The following is a 16842-nucleotide window of genomic DNA, read 5'->3' on the forward strand; positions in this document are numbered from 1 at the left end:
TTCGTTGTGTGTTGGTAATTTCAATGACACTGCATCTCTGATATCGCAGTTGTAAAGTGTATTCCTTGCTGGGTGAATGTGGCAGACATTTTGTTTTGTTTATACAGAATGCCGTTCGTCAAATAGCGCCAGTTACTCAGTTTCCGAGCCTAAATTTGACTGGTCTTGGAATTATTTTGTAATTCGGTTTGTGTGACGTGTGCATGGAAGAGACATTTTGAATTAGTAATTTGATTTTCTTAGGTAAAGGATATAGGAGATATTACTAGTGCGCAAATTAAATTCCGCGAGATTTTAGGTTTAACCTTGAGGTGGATTTTTAGCCGTGTAGACTGTGATTGTCAATTGTTCCTTTATATCCATTTTGAATTGATTTAATTAACCGAAAATCGTGGCAGGATTTACATTGCGATGGAAGTATTTCTAAAACAGAACTCATTTGAACAAACCCAGTTGAAGTTTTGTTACTGTGAACCGTGCTTTCTTCATTTGAGGTTATTTGTATGTGTTTCCGAGAGATGCACTGTTTAGAGCAAGAATGGGTTATGTAACTTTGGTACTTAAATAATTTCAAATAATATTTGCGATTTGATTCGTGATTAATATCTGAACATTTCAACATTTACTGATGCTCTGTCCGTATTCTGCAGCCCAACGTGTAATTTGTGATACTTCCAGTACATTCTTTCGTGGAGTTGCCTCCAAGTATTTTGCCATGACGAAGTGCGCATGTTTCTGCGCACACGACGACTTTCGCTCGTCATTTGTTTCCACAGGCACAGAGCGAACAGAAGGTGTGTGACCCTGGACGCGGGAAGATGGTGTCTTGCTCGAGGTATAGCGGCACTGTTCGGCTTGATGGGAAGACTGCGATAGTCACGGGTTCGAACACAGGAATAGGCAAGTTTACTGCTCTCGACTTCGTCAAAAGAGGTGAGTTCCAAATCCCAGCGACGTGAGATTTGAATTTAATTTAATTGCAAAGTAAATCTGTCCCTGAAATGACGCGACACGCCATTAATACACGTGACTTGTCATTCTGAGGAGGCGAGTAGCTAGCTTCACGCTCCGGCTGCTATATCTCTGATACGAGGACTAGCTCGACAAAACAGAGAACTATTCGACCGACCGGCTTTGCTTTAACGTGTCTACGTGACGTCATATATTTGTTGCTGGTTCATTTACCCTTGTTTTAAGAATTGTTACGCTGATAAAAAGTTGTCGTCATAGAATTGGAATATTGTGTTTGTAGCTGTTTTGGAAATGTTTAATCTGCTTTTAATTGGGATGATGAGGAGGGGAATTTCATATTCTGAGGCGGTCGACGTCTAAAAGTTGGATGGGCTTTATAGCTCGTGCAGGAAATTATTTACGAAGCTATCGGCGCCATATTTTAAATGAAACTCCTAGTCTTAATGAGATCATTATTTCACTAATGTTGTATACGAAGTATTTTAATCAAATGTGACCTGAGCTTCGTGTTAAATAGGGCTTGAAGCGGAACAGTGCAAGCTAAGAACTCTAGGACATGAAATAAACGGACGGACATACCTACCTAACTAACTAGATGGCTTAGGGGACCCGAAGGTTCATCACCGAATTAACCAAAGCCCTCCACCGGACCCTGTCATGGGCCAACAAAATCCAGTCTCCTTCAACTCCTACCTCCCATAGATCCGGCCTGAGATTATCCTCCCATCTACGTCTAGGTCTCCCCAGAGGTCTCTTCCCCTCAGGCTTCCTCCCGCCTGAGATTATCCTCCCATCTACGTCTAGGTCTCCCCAGAGGTCTCTTCCCCTCAGGCTTCCTCCTGCCTGAGATTATCCTCCCATCTACGTCTAGGTCTCCCCAGAGGTCTCTTCCCCTCAGGCTTCCTCCCGCCTGAGATTATCCTCCCATCTACGTCTAGGTCTCCCCAGAGGTCTCTTCCCCTCAGGCTTCCTCCCGCCTGAGATTATCCTCCCATCTACGTCTAGGTCTTCCCAGAGGTCTCTTCCCCTCAGGCTTCCTCCCGCCTGAGATTATCCTCCCATCTACGTCTAGGTCTCCCCAGAGGTCTCTTCCCCTCAGGCTTCCTCCCGCCTGAGATTATCCTCCCATCTACGTCTAGGTCTCCCCAGAGGTCTCTTCCCCTCAGGCTTCCTCCCGCCTGAGATTATCCTCCCATCTACGTCTAGGTCTCCCCAGAGGTCTCTTCCCCTCAGGCTTCCTCCTGCCTGAGATTATCCTCCCATCTACGTCTAGGTCTCCCCAGAGGTCTCTTCCCCTCAGGCTTCCTCCCGCCTGAGATTATCCTCCCATCTACGTCTAGGTCTCCCCAGAGGTCTCTTCCCCTCAGGCTTCCTCCCGCCTGAGATTATCCTCCCATCTACGTCTAGGTCTCCCCAGAGGTCTCTTCCCCTCAGGCTTCCTCCCGCCTGAGATTATCCTCCCATCTACGTCTAGGTCTCCCCAGAGGTCTCTTCCCCTCAGGCTTCCTCCTGCCTGAGATTATCCTCCCATCTACGTCTAGGTCTCCCCAGAGGTCTCTTCCCCTCAGGCTTCCTCCTGCCTGAGATTATCCTCCCATCTACGTCTAGGTCTCCCCAGAGGTCTCTTCCCCTCAGGCTTCCTCCCGCCTGAGATTATCCTCCCATCTACGTCTAGGTCTCCCCAGAGGTCTCTTCCCCTCAGGCTTCCTCCTGCCTGAGATTATCCTCCCATCTACGTCTAGGTCTCCCCAGAGGTCTCTTCCCCTCAGGCTTCCTCCCGCCTGAGATTATCCTCCCATCTACGTCTAGGTCTCCCCAGAGGTCTCTTCCCCTCAGGCTTCCTCCTGCCTGAGATTATCCTCCCATCTACGTCTAGGTCTCCCCAGAGGTCTCTTCCCCTCAGGCTTCCTCCCGCCTGAGATTATCCTCCCATCTACGTCTAGGTCTCCCCAGAGGTCTCTTCCCCTCAGGCTTCCTCCTGCCTGAGATTATCCTCCCATCTACGTCTAGGTCTCCCCAGAGGTCTCTTCCCCTCAGGCTTCCTCCTGCCTGAGATTATCCTCCCATCTACGTCTAGGTCTCCCCAGAGGTCTCTTCCCCTCAGGCTTCCTCCCGCCTGAGATTATCCTCCCATCTACGTCTAGGTCTCCCCAGAGGTCTCTTCCCCTCAGGCTTCCCGACCTCTTGCCCCATCCATGCGCGCTACATGTCCAGCCCATCTCAATCTTCTCGACTTAATCACCCTGACAATATTGGGGGAGGAGTACAGATTTTTAAGCTCGTCATTGTGCAGTTTCCTCCACGCCCCATCGTCTTCTCTCCTATTCCCAAATATCCTCCTCAACACCCGATTCTCAAACACCTGCAATCTGTGTTCCTCCCTCTGAGCGAGAGACCATGTTTCGCACCCGTACAAAACAACAGGCAAGATTATTGTTTTGTACTCTTTAATCTTCAGGTTCTTAGAAATCAAACGGGAAGACAAAATATTTTGAACTGAGAAGTTGCAAGCATTTCCGGAATTTAGTCTCCTCCTAACTTCCTCGCGAGTGTCATTTTGATTTGTTATTGTTGTTCCCAAATATTTGAACTTTGTAACCCTTTCAAAGGATTTATTAGCCACCCCAAGATGATTCGGCCCGCCTGTCTTCTGATGACGAGATACTAACACGCACTTAGTTTTTTTTCCTGAATTCACTTCTAGCCCCAAAACTTCTGTGTTCCATTAAACTTTCCATTAAATGTTCTTGTACACATTTCGTTCAAGGAATGTACACGTAAGATTCTATAGACATTTAGCCCTAAATGGTCGGAGGAATCCTTACGGATAAGCTAATAGTTGCATATTCGGTATGCCTTAAGCCCGAATATCATTTGCGGTTGGAGAAAATATGCCTTTCAGTTTATGTTTGTATTTTGCGATATTTTCAACTTTTAAAGCCCAGTGGTAACTATATGTACCACCTGTTTTAACATCCACTAACCCTTTTTTTGTACGGACTTCGTATGATTCTCAGAATAAACAGAAATTATTCCAGAGGTCTTTCTAATGGAGACGTGTTGTGTTTTCTTTGAGGTGAGGCCCGGACTTTTAAATGTACAAAACATTTTCCCTGAGACAGATTCGAGACTCCTGAAGGGGGACGTGAGAGTATAAATTGAAGTTACATCAACTGATCACGTTTGGCGAGCGATGTTTATAGAAATCTACACTGAGGGCGCTGTTTTCTTTGGCTCAGGAAGTTTAACATCGACTGCCCAGTCTCAAAATCAAAATTTTCCGCGTCTAATAACTTCATCGTTGTGAAATATTCGCTGTTCGTGTATTCAAAACTGCATCGTCGTAAGCAAAGAACATCGCATTTAAAATTCTCGTATCATCTTAGACAATCTTATGCACCGAATGCTCGCTAATCGGTCCCAAATCCTTACCCTACCGCTCTGTCCGTCTTTACCTCTAATGGTAAATGGCGTTCGAAACTTCGTCTCGATGTTCAAATTTAACATCGAAGTACTCGGACAGTAGCAGGAGGAATTGTGAACAATAAAAGCTGCGGGATATTATTAAAATTGTGATTTTATTAAAATTATACTGCAACAAGTCTTTAGATTTCGTGTCAGATGGAATGAGGTAGAATATATTTGCACTCTCAATGCATAAATTATTCTGTAACACGCTTCTCTTCAGAATGTTGTTGCTTATAAAGGGGTCATATTTTGAAGTCGACCACGACCATGCAACAGACTCCTCGCCCTCCTTGATAACCTGATAGTCGCCAATCTTTTCAAGAAATCTCGCTGCGCTTACGTAACCTCAAAATTCGTTAAAGTGAGGTAAGCAGGGGTGCTGCGATCTGGTGGCGAAAGTGGGAAGCATCGACGTCGTGTTGTTCCCAGCGCGGAACACAATCTTGCGGGCTTGTTTTTCGCAGGGGCACGTGTGATCATGGCTTGCCGGAGCGTGGAGAAGGCTGAAGCCGCCGCTGAGCAGATCCGGGGAGCCACTAGGGATCTGAAAGGAGCCGGGGCCGTGGACGTCGTGAAACTGGACCTGGGCTCGCTGACCTCGGTGAGGCAGTGCGCTGACCAGCTGTTGCGTGCCGAGCAGAGAGTCCACTTGCTCGTGAACAACGCAGGTAGGTGAAGGTACGTTCTCTACAGCGACATGTGCGTTCGAGATTCGCCATTTTCGCTGTGGAAAGTTACAGAACGCTCACCTCGCCACGCTGGCGTATCTGTGACCCACTTTGGAACTATTTATAAGGGCTCACTACACCCTAACTATTAATGTTAATATCAGAAGTCGATTTAAGTGGCAGTGGTACAGGTTATGTTTGTCGTCAACATGTTTCTAGCTCACGTAATGGCCCCGTCTGATGTGAGACACGTGGCTAGAAATAACAACATGGCGGCGGCGCGAACCTTTAACGTTGTCTCCAGTATGTATCTTATGGGCTGAGACATCGTACCCTATCGTTGCTTAACAACATTTCGGAGGAACGGCCTGCATCCATATTCGGGGTGGAAGGATAAGGGATGGTATGTGGGGGAAAGAGTTGATAGATCGATTTAAGTAGGTTAAGAACAATGGCTATTGTGTTAATATTAATGTTATCGTGTGATTCCACGTCAATGATGACGTAAGTCAGGTTTCCACGGTCTAATTTTGTGGGTTTTCAGTGTGACGGACAGATTCTCGTACACCGCGAAGTGTCACGCATGACAGCGACCTAGGGGTCAGCTATGAATCCCCGTAATGAGTAGAGTTGTTGCAGGGGTCATGGCGTGTCCCCAGGGCAAGACAGAGGACGGATTTGAGACCCATTTCGGGGTGAACCACTTGGGTCACTTCTTGTTCACCTGCCTCCTCTTGCCCCGGGTCATCCGGTCTGCACCAGCCAGGATCGTCACAGTGTCCTCAAAACTACATGAAAGTAAGAACAGTTTGGATAATGCGAGAAATACAGGGTGAGCACAAAAGGACTCTACGCTTTTCAAAATGATATCGAACACAAATACGGCGTATCTAGAACTTCGTACGCACACCAATCGATAGAAAAACTCTCAAAGTTTTGTTTCAAATGGCCTGAGTGATGTTGCGCGCTTCGTTTAGATGCCACTAGATTGGAAAATGGCTTTTCCACGACAGAGGAGTCGGTGCTTTCTGCATTTCGCACGAAATTTTCCACTTAACCTAACCTAACCTAACATAACCGAGTATCCATTAGTATCACAACTGCCACAGCTTGCGTCATCACTTTGGATGATTTCGATTATCGTCTCGACTTTTGCCTTGTGATTCGCCGAGAACGTATCGATTCTCCGCGAGGACGTATCGATTCTCTGCGAGAACGTATCGATTCTCCGCGAGGTGTGTACAAAACTTCGATATTGTTTTATCGACTGTGACAGTGGGAAGTTCTAGGTACGTCGAATTTGTATTATGTGCCATTTTGAATGCGTAAAGTCCTTACATTGTACAACGTTAGGAGTAATCCACCTTGAGATCTCTGGATGCCTCTGTGGAGAAAACCTCTTTAAAGGGGATCATTATAACGCAAACTTACGTAATGTGTTGAGTGGAGTCTATGAGATAAAAATGTCTTAAGGTTGCTAAGTCCTTAATAGAAAACTATTAATAATAAAAGACTCTGCATAGAAACACAGTCTTATAATTTGTTGAGTCTCGTATCTTAGAAAAACACGTAAAATATTAGCATCAGTCATACTAACTCCATGACTTACGTTCAGTTTTCGAACAGAGCGACGTACTTCTGCGTCACTTAGCATAATTTCATTTAACAAAATTTCGAAAATAAATACGTCAGTTTAATTTATAATCTGCGTCCTATCATTTGAAAAAATAATGAGTTGTCCATCTTTACCGCTGATGGTAAATGTCCGAAATTTCGTCTCGATAATCAAATTTAACATCGAAGTAATCGGACAGTAGCAAGACGAACTCTATACAAATAACAGCTTCGGGATATTATTAAAATTGTCCCGAAGTTCTGGTGTTCTTGAAACTCTAATATATTTTATGTAAAGTACGAAACATTATATTGGTCATATTAGGATAAATATATGATTTGCCTATTAACTTTCAGCGTAGTCATTAGACACAAATTTCGTCACGAATTCCTAAATCTCTCTCATGTAATTGTATATTCCTTTTGGCTTTGTAAAACCTTTTGATGTTTTACTAATAATTTCAGTAATTCTAGTACCAAGATTAAAATGGTTCGTATCTCGTCTATTGATTTATGATCTGTTTAAACACTCTGAATCAACTGTATAGTATTTTTCGAGGTTCCGTCTTTACGTGTGATAGAATTTATTAAAGGGACAGGAGATATACACGTCATGTCATACGGAACATTGCAAATTTCTACGATGTGATGTTTTTGGGGGGAGATTTGTTTCCTGATCGAACTTTGGTAAGTTTCTTTGTTGAATTTAACGACGTATTGAAGTTCCGCAAATGAGGTCACTCTCGGATATTCCTTGAACTGTTCTCTGTTTCGCTCTTTAAGTAGAAATGACTGTATTTTGCTGACAAGTTGTCAGTGCAGAACTAACGTTTCTTAAAACAGGATTTTCTCAGTGTTTACATTTGTCGTTTTTTAAAGGCAAGATATCAACTGTCTTACGTAGAAAGACAAATTTGAATCTAAATCACTGTCTCATTTCCAGACGGAAATATGAATTTCGATGATTTGAATCTCGAAAATTCGTACGGTCCTGTGAAAGCTTACAACCAGAGCAAACTAGCCAATGTTTTATTCAGCAACGAATTGGCCAGGAGACTTGAAGGTAAGTCAAATGTTTTGACGTGCGAGAGGTCATGACGTCACTGACAGCGAGTTGTCACCGGGACCCTAACCTCTTGTTCCAGGGACGGGTGTGACCACGTATTCCGTGCACCCAGGGGTTGTTCGGACTGAGCTAGGTAGACATTTGAACGACACTTATTTTCGCGGCCTTCGAAGTATTTTAGGTGGCATGGGCGCCTTGTTCTTCAAGACCGCTGAAGACGGAGCTCAGACAACGATCTACTGCTCATTGGACGAGAAACTTACCAATAAAACAGGACTTTATTACAGGTGAGATAATATTAATAGTTCGTCACCGACATTACAAAATCCTGCGTCGTGTTTCCGATAAGTTAAATTTCGTCTTCGTTGGTTGGTGTTGTATTTTATAGCGAATGCAGGGAGAAGGCGGCTTCACGCAGGGCACGTGACCCCGAGGCAGCCAAGAAATTGTGGGATTTGAGTGCGAAGATGGCGGGACTCGGTAATTGGGACCCATTCACTGCAGACGACGGAGCAACGCCCAGCTAGACTGCAACCGTTGTCTAACCCTCTGAAACATCTATCGAAATAATTTTTTTTAAATAAATGCCTGAAATAAAAGTCTACGTGTATATAAAACAGTTATTTTGATATTAAAACGTGCGTCCATGTGCCCTTGTCGATAGATTTAATGATCCTGAGGTACATAGAGCAGATGGAGTTGAAATTGCCATTGGGAAATTAAAATTTTATGAATCTCCAGGTATCGACTCAGTCACCAATTCTGAGCCATTGGCCTTTGTAGGTTCCAGAGCGTGTCTGAGTCATTTGTTGATGACATTTTGAACTGAGACCAGTTTCTTTGTCAGTTTTCTTGAGTTCCTGTTATGTTCCTTTGATTTCCCTGATATTCCTGTTCAGAAGGCAGATGTCGCCTTCGTAACCCACAATCTGTGTTGCACGATGTTCTGGTGTGCTCCAGTGCCAGATTAAGTAGCGATGGGGCCAAGCCCTTCACCCTGATTAAGGCCCTGCGTAATTTTAAAAGGGTCTGTTAATTGAACTTGGATTTTCATGTGGGCTTATGTATCTCTCATAGTAGCCCTTAAAAGCTTAATTTGTTAGTAAAACTGAATTCGTGCGTGATCTTGTACAGTTTCATCCGGTACTTGGTACAACTTTGTGTCATACTCCCAGCGTTTTTCATGGATACTTGAAGTTCTCCGAGGTTTTATCAACATTTTTGGGTTCTTCGTCTGTGAGTTTATCCTCCATCAACTGCTAATAAGCTTCTTGAGTTGCTGGAATCTCTAAATTTCTGAAAGTTTATCCTTGGCTCTTTAGTTGAGTGATTATTTTTCAGAGTCATTATTCTACACCTATATAATGACTAATTAATGGTCTGAATCTCCGTTGGCCCCTGAACGTGTTCCAATATCCATTTCTTCTGTCGATAAAAACATTATCTGTTTTTCCATCAGGGGATCTCCATGTGTGTTTTTATGTGAGAAGTAAATAGAGATGATTGCTAGGTTCCTGACGTCACCCGAGGGGCCACTGTCGTAAGTTCTTTCCTTCTTTATATATATATATATATTTGTGTGTGTTTCGTGTTGTGCATATTAAAGTTATTTCTTAATCTTTTATGTTATTTGTATATTTTCTCTTGTACCGTCGTGTTCATTGCTTGGCTAGAGGCTGTTGTGTGAAACACGAGAATCAATTAATTAAATAGAATTAATATAATACACAGTACATCGTGTATGTTCTCTTAATCTGATCTATAGAGGTTTAACCTACGCTGTGTCATCACGCTGTTTCGTGAACGCTTCGGAATCAAGAAACAATTCTCGTGATGCTGATGATAGAAAGTTTTTTGAAATTCCTTTTTCTACACTTCTAAAGTCAGTATACACTTCAATGATCTAATTTCCATGAGATTTAAGAAGGCATCTGGAGGAAAATTGGTCGCTTCTCCGAAAAGTGGAAAAATTTGGACATGAGGATAGGTTATATGTACTCTAGTAAATGAAATACATTCTCAAAATTATTAAATAATTTTGAATTTATTAGACTTAACATTGTGCAGTCTTAAACTTTCTTCACAAATGAATAATTTGTAAATAGAATTCTAAGTGGGGGGTAGTTCATTTCTTATTTTTAAAATTTTATTATATAATTTCCATATATTTTACTAATAAGATTTCCATTCTCAACAAAATTTAATTATTTCACCTTTACTGGGTCTGAAAAAGATATACTTCTTTGAATTATAAGGTTTTAGTTCTCTAGGGACATGTAAGCTGACAGAGAGAAATTTTTCCCTTATTCAATAATGTTGGCAACAGAATGTGACGTGTGTACAGCTGAGTCAGTGTGAAGGAACTGTGCTGGTGGCATGTTCTGCTCTACTAAAAGTAAGTATTTAAGGAATATTATCACGATATTTTCGCACATTTATGCTGATTTAGTGTTTGAAATTATATATTAGTGTTACTGAAGCCAAAGCATGATGACTTTGTGTAAAGATGATTGCACCTTTTTACATTACGTGCCAAGGTAAACAAAGTAAGGTTATAGATCCATAATTTACATTTTTATGTGAAATTATGCTTTGGAAGACGTCAAAAACTACATGTTTAGAGGAAACAGCTGTGTTGCCTGAACGTTATAATACTAAAAAGTTATTTAATTTTAAGACCAAATTTTTAAATTCCATTGCAATAAAATGAGACACAGTGTGACTGCAAACAAGACAACCAACTTCTTCAAATAAAATATTGCAGGCTGCATATACTTGTCAGCTGTTAATTATGGTGTTTCTAAATCTGCTATCGGAAGGTACTTAGTTAATTACCGAAAATTATTAAATCAATTACGTAGATACCAAAGTTTGATCACAACAAAATATTTTGCATCTGAGGAGGAAAGGGTGTTGTCAGATTAGATGCCGATGTCTCAGAACCTCAGTACAGACTTACAATAGAAGTACATAGATTATCTTACCAGTTTGAGGTTAGGTATCTTGAAAAAAAGTTGTCAGTGGAACCACGGTTCCGGAGAATCTGACGTAAATACGTCTATACGGAAAGGAATTTTATATATTGGCTTTATTCTAAATATTTCCTTTATACATGCTTTACAATTGAGATAAGTTTGATTAAGACTTTGCTTATTTAACTTGAATTAGTTACGCTTAAGATGGCTCTGTGGTAGCTGAATGTAATGTAAAGTAATGTAATGTAAGGTAAGGTAAGGTAAGGTAACTATGTAGGCAACCATTGTTGTTTATTTGTTGATAAACAGATGACGTTTCCTAGGTAACATAACAATGAAGTTACACTTTTTCGTAACACATTTTTGCCGAATGACACTGACCCTAAAATATAGACGTATTTACGTCAAAAAAGTTATAAACTGACGGTAATGAAATTATGTTCTTTTTAGTTCAAAGCGAGGGCAATCTGGTGGAAAGTCACTACGTCATACAAGTGAAATCAAAATTATATTTTAACAGCGCCTAGCTGATGCTTTCGTGTTACGTAAATAAATTATCTATATATAACTGGATGCTTAGCTGAACATAAACTTACGCTGGAAAAGACTACATACTATATAGATCAGAGATCGCGAGCCACTTTGTGGGGACAGGCTACTTCACACAGGTTGTAAACCGGAACGAAACTTCGCCAGACGACTTCCTTTAATTTCGGAATATATAAATTACATCGAAATCCATTGAGTTCTTTCGGAGGTGAAACATACACGATGGGATAAGGAGTAATTCGGGTGGTAGAGCCGTGTAGAGGGGAGGATAATATTAAAAAGAATTTACTTAAAATAGGCTTATAATGTAGTATTTTAACTGCGTTAAATGAGTCCAATTTTCGATTCAAGGGAATTTAAAATTTGGGTTAGATCAATGAATAAATGAGGTAGCTCGTTAGTTAGTTCGGCTCTGTCCCATGTTGCTAACACAATGGCAGCTTTGTGGTCGAATGAGAAACATAACTATGTTTGTTTGTCTGTGATAGTCGACCTTTCTCTGCCCTACCTTCGGGTTTCGCCCCCGCAAAATTTAAAAACGCTCATGCCAACCTACAGTGTGGGTTGTAAGTCACCTTATACAGCGGAATCAGAATTCATGTATCGGGGGATTTGTACAACGCACACATGTTGGTATCGTCACGTGTTACGTTGGCACACGTGTTTTTTTTAGAGATTTATTTGCCCTGAGGATCTCAATCCAGCCATAAATTTAATAAAAATCAATGGAATTTTACTTGGAGTGTCCAAGATCACAAGTAGACTACGTTTATACAAAACTGCAAAGTTTCTTCGTAAACAATTTTGACTTCTAAAATAATGTCGACAGCAAAAGTTTTATTAAAACCCTTGAAGATCTATTCGTGTTTAAACATAAGATGGCGGTAAAATTGGATCGATACGAGCTAATATCGATTTTCACGTCGATTAGTAGCTCTGTGTAAACATTATGTGTCATTTAAACAGAATTGTTTTATTCCTTTCGTAATGGTACGTAAGTTCACTCAAAGATGGCTCTCAAGTGTCATCTTCGTGCGTCATTTAGGTCCACATTTGCTCGACTGAACCAAATTTTATTTGTTGGATACTAAGGCCTAGTTCTGGTTATCGCAACTTTTAAAATGAATCCGTAACATTTCGGAAATTAAATGACGCGCTGGAAGTTTATTAACTTGACGGGTGAACCAGTGTGAACTAGGCTGTGCATTTACCAAGTACTCTTTGCATTTTGCATGGCTAGCGACACTTCACTACCGACGTCTGACTGAGGAGGTCACTCGTTCCGTCTGCTTCAGAATTCAGCCGTTGCTTATCTGAGAAACACTTCAGCGGGAGGCGTAGCTCACTTGTCTCTGTCGCGTGAGACAGTTGAACGTCACAATGGCGCAGTTATTCGTATGAACTGTCCTTGGAATCTGTTTGTCAGTGGTTAATACATCGCTGCTAGTTTTATATCATCTGTGACGTGAAAAAATATTCAAGAACCTCGTGTTAAACAGTGATTTATGTAAGACAGTGGACAGATTATCTTTCGAAGAGCTTACTAAACTACAAAAGACTGTTCAATGCAAATAGACGTCACTGGATTCAACAAATACGTCCACAGAAGTACAACGTAACATGTAAAGAACAGATTACTCATTAATTTGGCTTCGGACTGACAATTAACCTAGAAAAAATGTTACGTTTGTCTCTTACAGTGACAAACCGACGAAGTTGTATTCTTTTGGTGCTGTTAATAACGTTAACACGAGGCTATGACGTCACTGCAGCCTGTTGGGACTCGAAAGACGCCGTATCCATGGCAACACGCCACGCTACTGCGATTTTTACAGGAAAAGTGAATTCTCTGACGCATTCTGACAATGGCGAAGTCACAGCAGTTATTACGGTGAAAAGGGTTTTTAAAAAAATTAACAACGTCGGTGTGTTTGAAAATTTAAACGCCGGAGAGAGCGTTAGAGTAAGAATAATAAGAAGTAGGACGTCGATTTTAAACGTAAAAAAATATCACCACGTGGGTAAATTCACAGAAGCGGCAGTGGATTTACGGCCGATTTTGGACGATCTGAACTGTTCGTCGAGTGTGACGGGCGATTATTCTGTCTTTCCAGGAGTGAATTTTGTGAAAAAGTTACGAGTGAAAGACACTAAAATATTTCTGGCGAGGAAATTAGAGTTTCGACGCGAGGGGCTGCTGACATCTGTCAGAGAAGACCCGTACATGGAGCTGGACTGGCCACCCCTGCCCCTGAAACTGGACATTCTGGACAGGATATCTGCCGCAGTTAAAGGTAAGACCGTGACGAATAGATAATTTTCAGAAGCATTAATTGATTAATCGTTGGAATATTAATTACCTTAAATGATTATAAAAATGTAGACCTGCTCTTATTTGAAACGTGACGTATATAAAGTGACTTCTTGTGTAAAATATAACTACTTATATACAAACAAACACACTTAAACGTACAGTTAAAACGAAATTAGCCCACAAGGTCTCCATAGTGAGATTCCTTGTATATAAACACAAACGAGTCGAGAATATTAAACAACGTATGTCCTGAGACGTTCAATTTTCGTGTTACATTTCATCGCGAAATGACTGAGACATTTAAATCGTGAAGCCATGGGCATTCGTCGTGTTTCAAGATCGTCCAGTGACAGATGAGTCCCGATGTGCACTTTGTGCTCTGAGTACACGCGTTGCAACGAGTCACCGAGTCAGACAACGCCGCTGAGATGTGTTACCGCATTTGACGGTGACGTGATCCTCGAAAAATAACCTTTTTAGGACATATGTCGTTTTTACGTATTTTAAAACTAGTAATCACACTATGGAGAATATCAAATCTAAAACTTCTTGACGATGGTTAAGAGTCAATTGAATAAAAATTTACTTGGATATTATCCATCGTCTAGTAAATATAAAACGTAAGACGACGTTTCGGAGATGGGACTCTTATCTCCGTCTTCAGGTTCCCAACTGTGTAGGAACCTGAAGACGGAGATAGAGTCCCATCTCCGAAACGTCGTTTTACGTTTTATATTTACTAGACGATGGATAATATCCAAGGAAATTTTTATTCAATTGACACTATGGAGAATTTGGGCGTGAATTCTATTTCTATCTGAATAAAGTTATGAAATCGCCAAAAAGTTAAGTCAGGATGAAAGTCGAAATATTTCGGGTGAACAATAATATAATATACGTAACGTAAAGTAGAATAAGACAAGATATCGTACTCCTTAATTTTAATTAAAATCGTAAAGAGTTACAAAATATAAATAAAGAAAATTAGTACCAACATAATTTATGTATTCAACTTTATAAGGAACTCTATCTATTGGCGAGTTTAAGAAATTTTGAAAGAATTGTGACGTTCGTCAACCGAGAGTTGCCTGTACGATAAATCTCGTCGCCATCTTGAAGGGCCCGTTTGTTCCCTACTTATAAACATTCTGATGTCACAATGTGTCAGATAATTGATTTTACACGTGTTTTATATATAGAGTATTCATGCAAATTTTTTTTTCAATAGATACGTAACAATTTTGAACTTCAGCATTTAAAAAACCAGACTACACAAACAATTATTCAAATATAATCATTCATGCAATGATCATTTGGCCACATTCTTCATAGAATTAAGAGTACACTGATAGCAAGACGTAGTAGTAATGTTTGGTTAAAATGAACAAAAATACTTTCTTTTAAATTCACTCCTAGAAAGGCTTTGCAGAGCGTGTACTTAGGAAATATTTGTTTTTGGAGACAGTGGAGTTTGGGGGGACGATCTGTGGCCAGCGTTCACCTCGATTTTGTACTAAAAATCTCATTGCATCAACCGAAAATCTCCCCTTTACTCTCTTCGCATGAAGAATGACTGTGGATACACGCAGAGACATCTTGTTTTGGCCTTACCGAACTTCTTAACGGGAGCTGTAACTCTTGCTAACCGCCCCTTAGTCACACCTCTTTCGTATTCAAGAAACTGAGGTTAACCACGCAGTCTAGAGTAAATCTGAACGAATTTCAGAAGTGCAGTTTCTTGTCACAAAAGAATCTGTGCCGCCATTTCAAGTATTTCATTGTCGAGATCGTAACATGTCAGACTTTCCTGCAGTCGTAATTCTTGACAATGGAAAGCGTTTTGACATCGATTGTCGTATCGTATTTTTGGGCACGTTTCGCTTTTATGGTTCCAGTGCCGTGGTCATTTGAAGACAAGGGAAAGCGATGGTTATATTTTCACTTGAAGCGTGTAATTTATTGGTTGGGTAATCCTGCTGTCTATCGTCGTCCTTTGTAACTACACAACTTCGGGAGTCAAATACGCGCTACACGTATCATTTCAAATATTCCGATTAATTCACAGACTCCACTGTGTTATATTACCTTCATAAAATTATGTAATTTATTATGAAATGGTAACCACATCTTATGGTTTTTGAAATAAATTGATAATTAACGTTTTAAGCGATGCAACCTTTCGTATGTTGATCGTTAGGTTGGCAGTCCGTCCACACAGAGATTCTTGATTATAGTTTCAACTTTTATCAAGAATCCACTACATGTTTCGACCTAAATAAGTCATTTTCAGGTGGTTTTATTTAAGTTTGCGAAACTAATCGATATGGCTTCTGAATTTTATTAATATTTATGGAGTTGAGTTTGACACGTGAAAGAATCCCGGCTCTGTCCGAGTGCGCCGATGAATTCTCGTCGACTCTAATGACTTAAAGCGATTCATTTGTTTACACTGCGTCACGCCTCTGACCATGAAGGTGGAAAGGTTTAACGCACCTTACAGGTTGCTTACTGAAGTACGAAGTGCGTTGTTGACTGGTTGGTAGGTAATTATTTAAAAACGCTGTATCAACAACAGAATTTTTGTGATATGGAAGCATATGAAATTATCTGTGATTAGAGTACGTATGATGAATGGAAAGTAAAATAAATAGAAAGGAGGCGATCTTGTAGCCTTCCAAGGCCCTGTCTTCGATGTCCCACTTCGAATCTCGGTAGGGGAATCGTGAGTTTTTCGCAACTTCCGGGCGAATTCTCGGACGCCTTCTACCACTTCAACGTAATTTCATCGCTGAGAGGACGCTTTTGTGCTCTTAGCTAACCTGGTCAGTATGTTAAACCCTAGAACACTTATCCCGTTAAACTGACCGAATGTAAATCGGTGGTAACTTTTATTTGTAAATAGACGCTTAAAATCCCCGTCGAATTAGCGGCTATCCTCAGAGAGATTTGCCATGACTTACTTCAGTGTCAACTGACTACCAGTATTGACAGATGCCAATGTGCCACCCTGATGGTCGAGGCAGCAAGGACATCTGGAACGTCGGTAAATTTGTACCAGATTACACGTTGCTAGAAGCCAGGAGACGTTGAAAGTATTTGTCTCTGTTCTCACGCTGGAAGTAATGTACCTACTAACAAACATTTATGGTGCGTTTGAATTATTATTATTAAAAATATTTACGAGAAATATGTAAATCGAGGTCCCGGATCTGCTGT

At 40.9% G+C, this 16842-nt stretch overlaps 2 protein-coding genes across 14 annotated transcripts in view; both read left to right on the top strand.

The window, feature by feature from the left end:
* The first annotated feature begins 40 nt into the window (after window positions 1-40).
* LOC110836709 (retinol dehydrogenase 12) lies at window positions 41-9521 on the top strand. 3 transcript variants are annotated; one of them, XM_022078187.2, is made up of 6 exons: window positions 43-933; window positions 4905-5108; window positions 5748-5906; window positions 7666-7785; window positions 7868-8075; window positions 8177-9521. In XM_022078187.2, exons 1-6 carry the CDS (start codon window positions 819-821, stop codon window positions 8313-8315), a joined length of 945 nt encoding a protein of 314 aa, XP_021933879.2. In that variant the 5' UTR covers window positions 43-818; the 3' UTR covers window positions 8316-9521. The 3 variants fall into 3 exon arrangements, with proteins under 3 accessions (XP_021933884.2, XP_021933879.2, XP_087201883.1); XM_087345757.1 differs by lacking the exon at window positions 43-933 and adding an exon at window positions 3061-3517; XM_022078192.2 differs by lacking the exon at window positions 5748-5906 and having other exon boundaries at window positions 41-933.
* A 566-nt stretch (window positions 9522-10087) lies between these two features.
* The window catches only part of LOC110826776 (agrin-like), a 741485-nt gene continuing 734730 nt past the window's right edge, over window positions 10088-16842 (top strand). For 6 of the 11 annotated variants that reach the window (XM_087345734.1, XM_087345723.1, XM_087345724.1 and 3 more), the window contains exon 1: window positions 12554-13606. Coding sequence is in view for 9 of the 11 variants with exons in the window: in XM_087345723.1 (XP_087201849.1) it covers window positions 12991-13606 (616 nt within the window). In the remaining 2 variants the exon portion in view is untranslated. Of the gene's footprint in view, window positions 10184-12553; window positions 13607-16842 lie in introns of those variants that run through there. The other 5 variants (XM_087345727.1, XM_087345737.1, XM_087345739.1 and 2 more) reach the window with 3 other exon arrangements.

Source organism: Zootermopsis nevadensis, unplaced genomic scaffold (assembly GCF_977971745.1).
Source record: "Zootermopsis nevadensis isolate Lab colony 2312 unplaced genomic scaffold, Znev_1.0 Znev_ptg000009l, whole genome shotgun sequence".
Lineage (NCBI taxonomy): Eukaryota > Metazoa > Arthropoda > Insecta > Blattodea > Termopsidae > Zootermopsis > Zootermopsis nevadensis.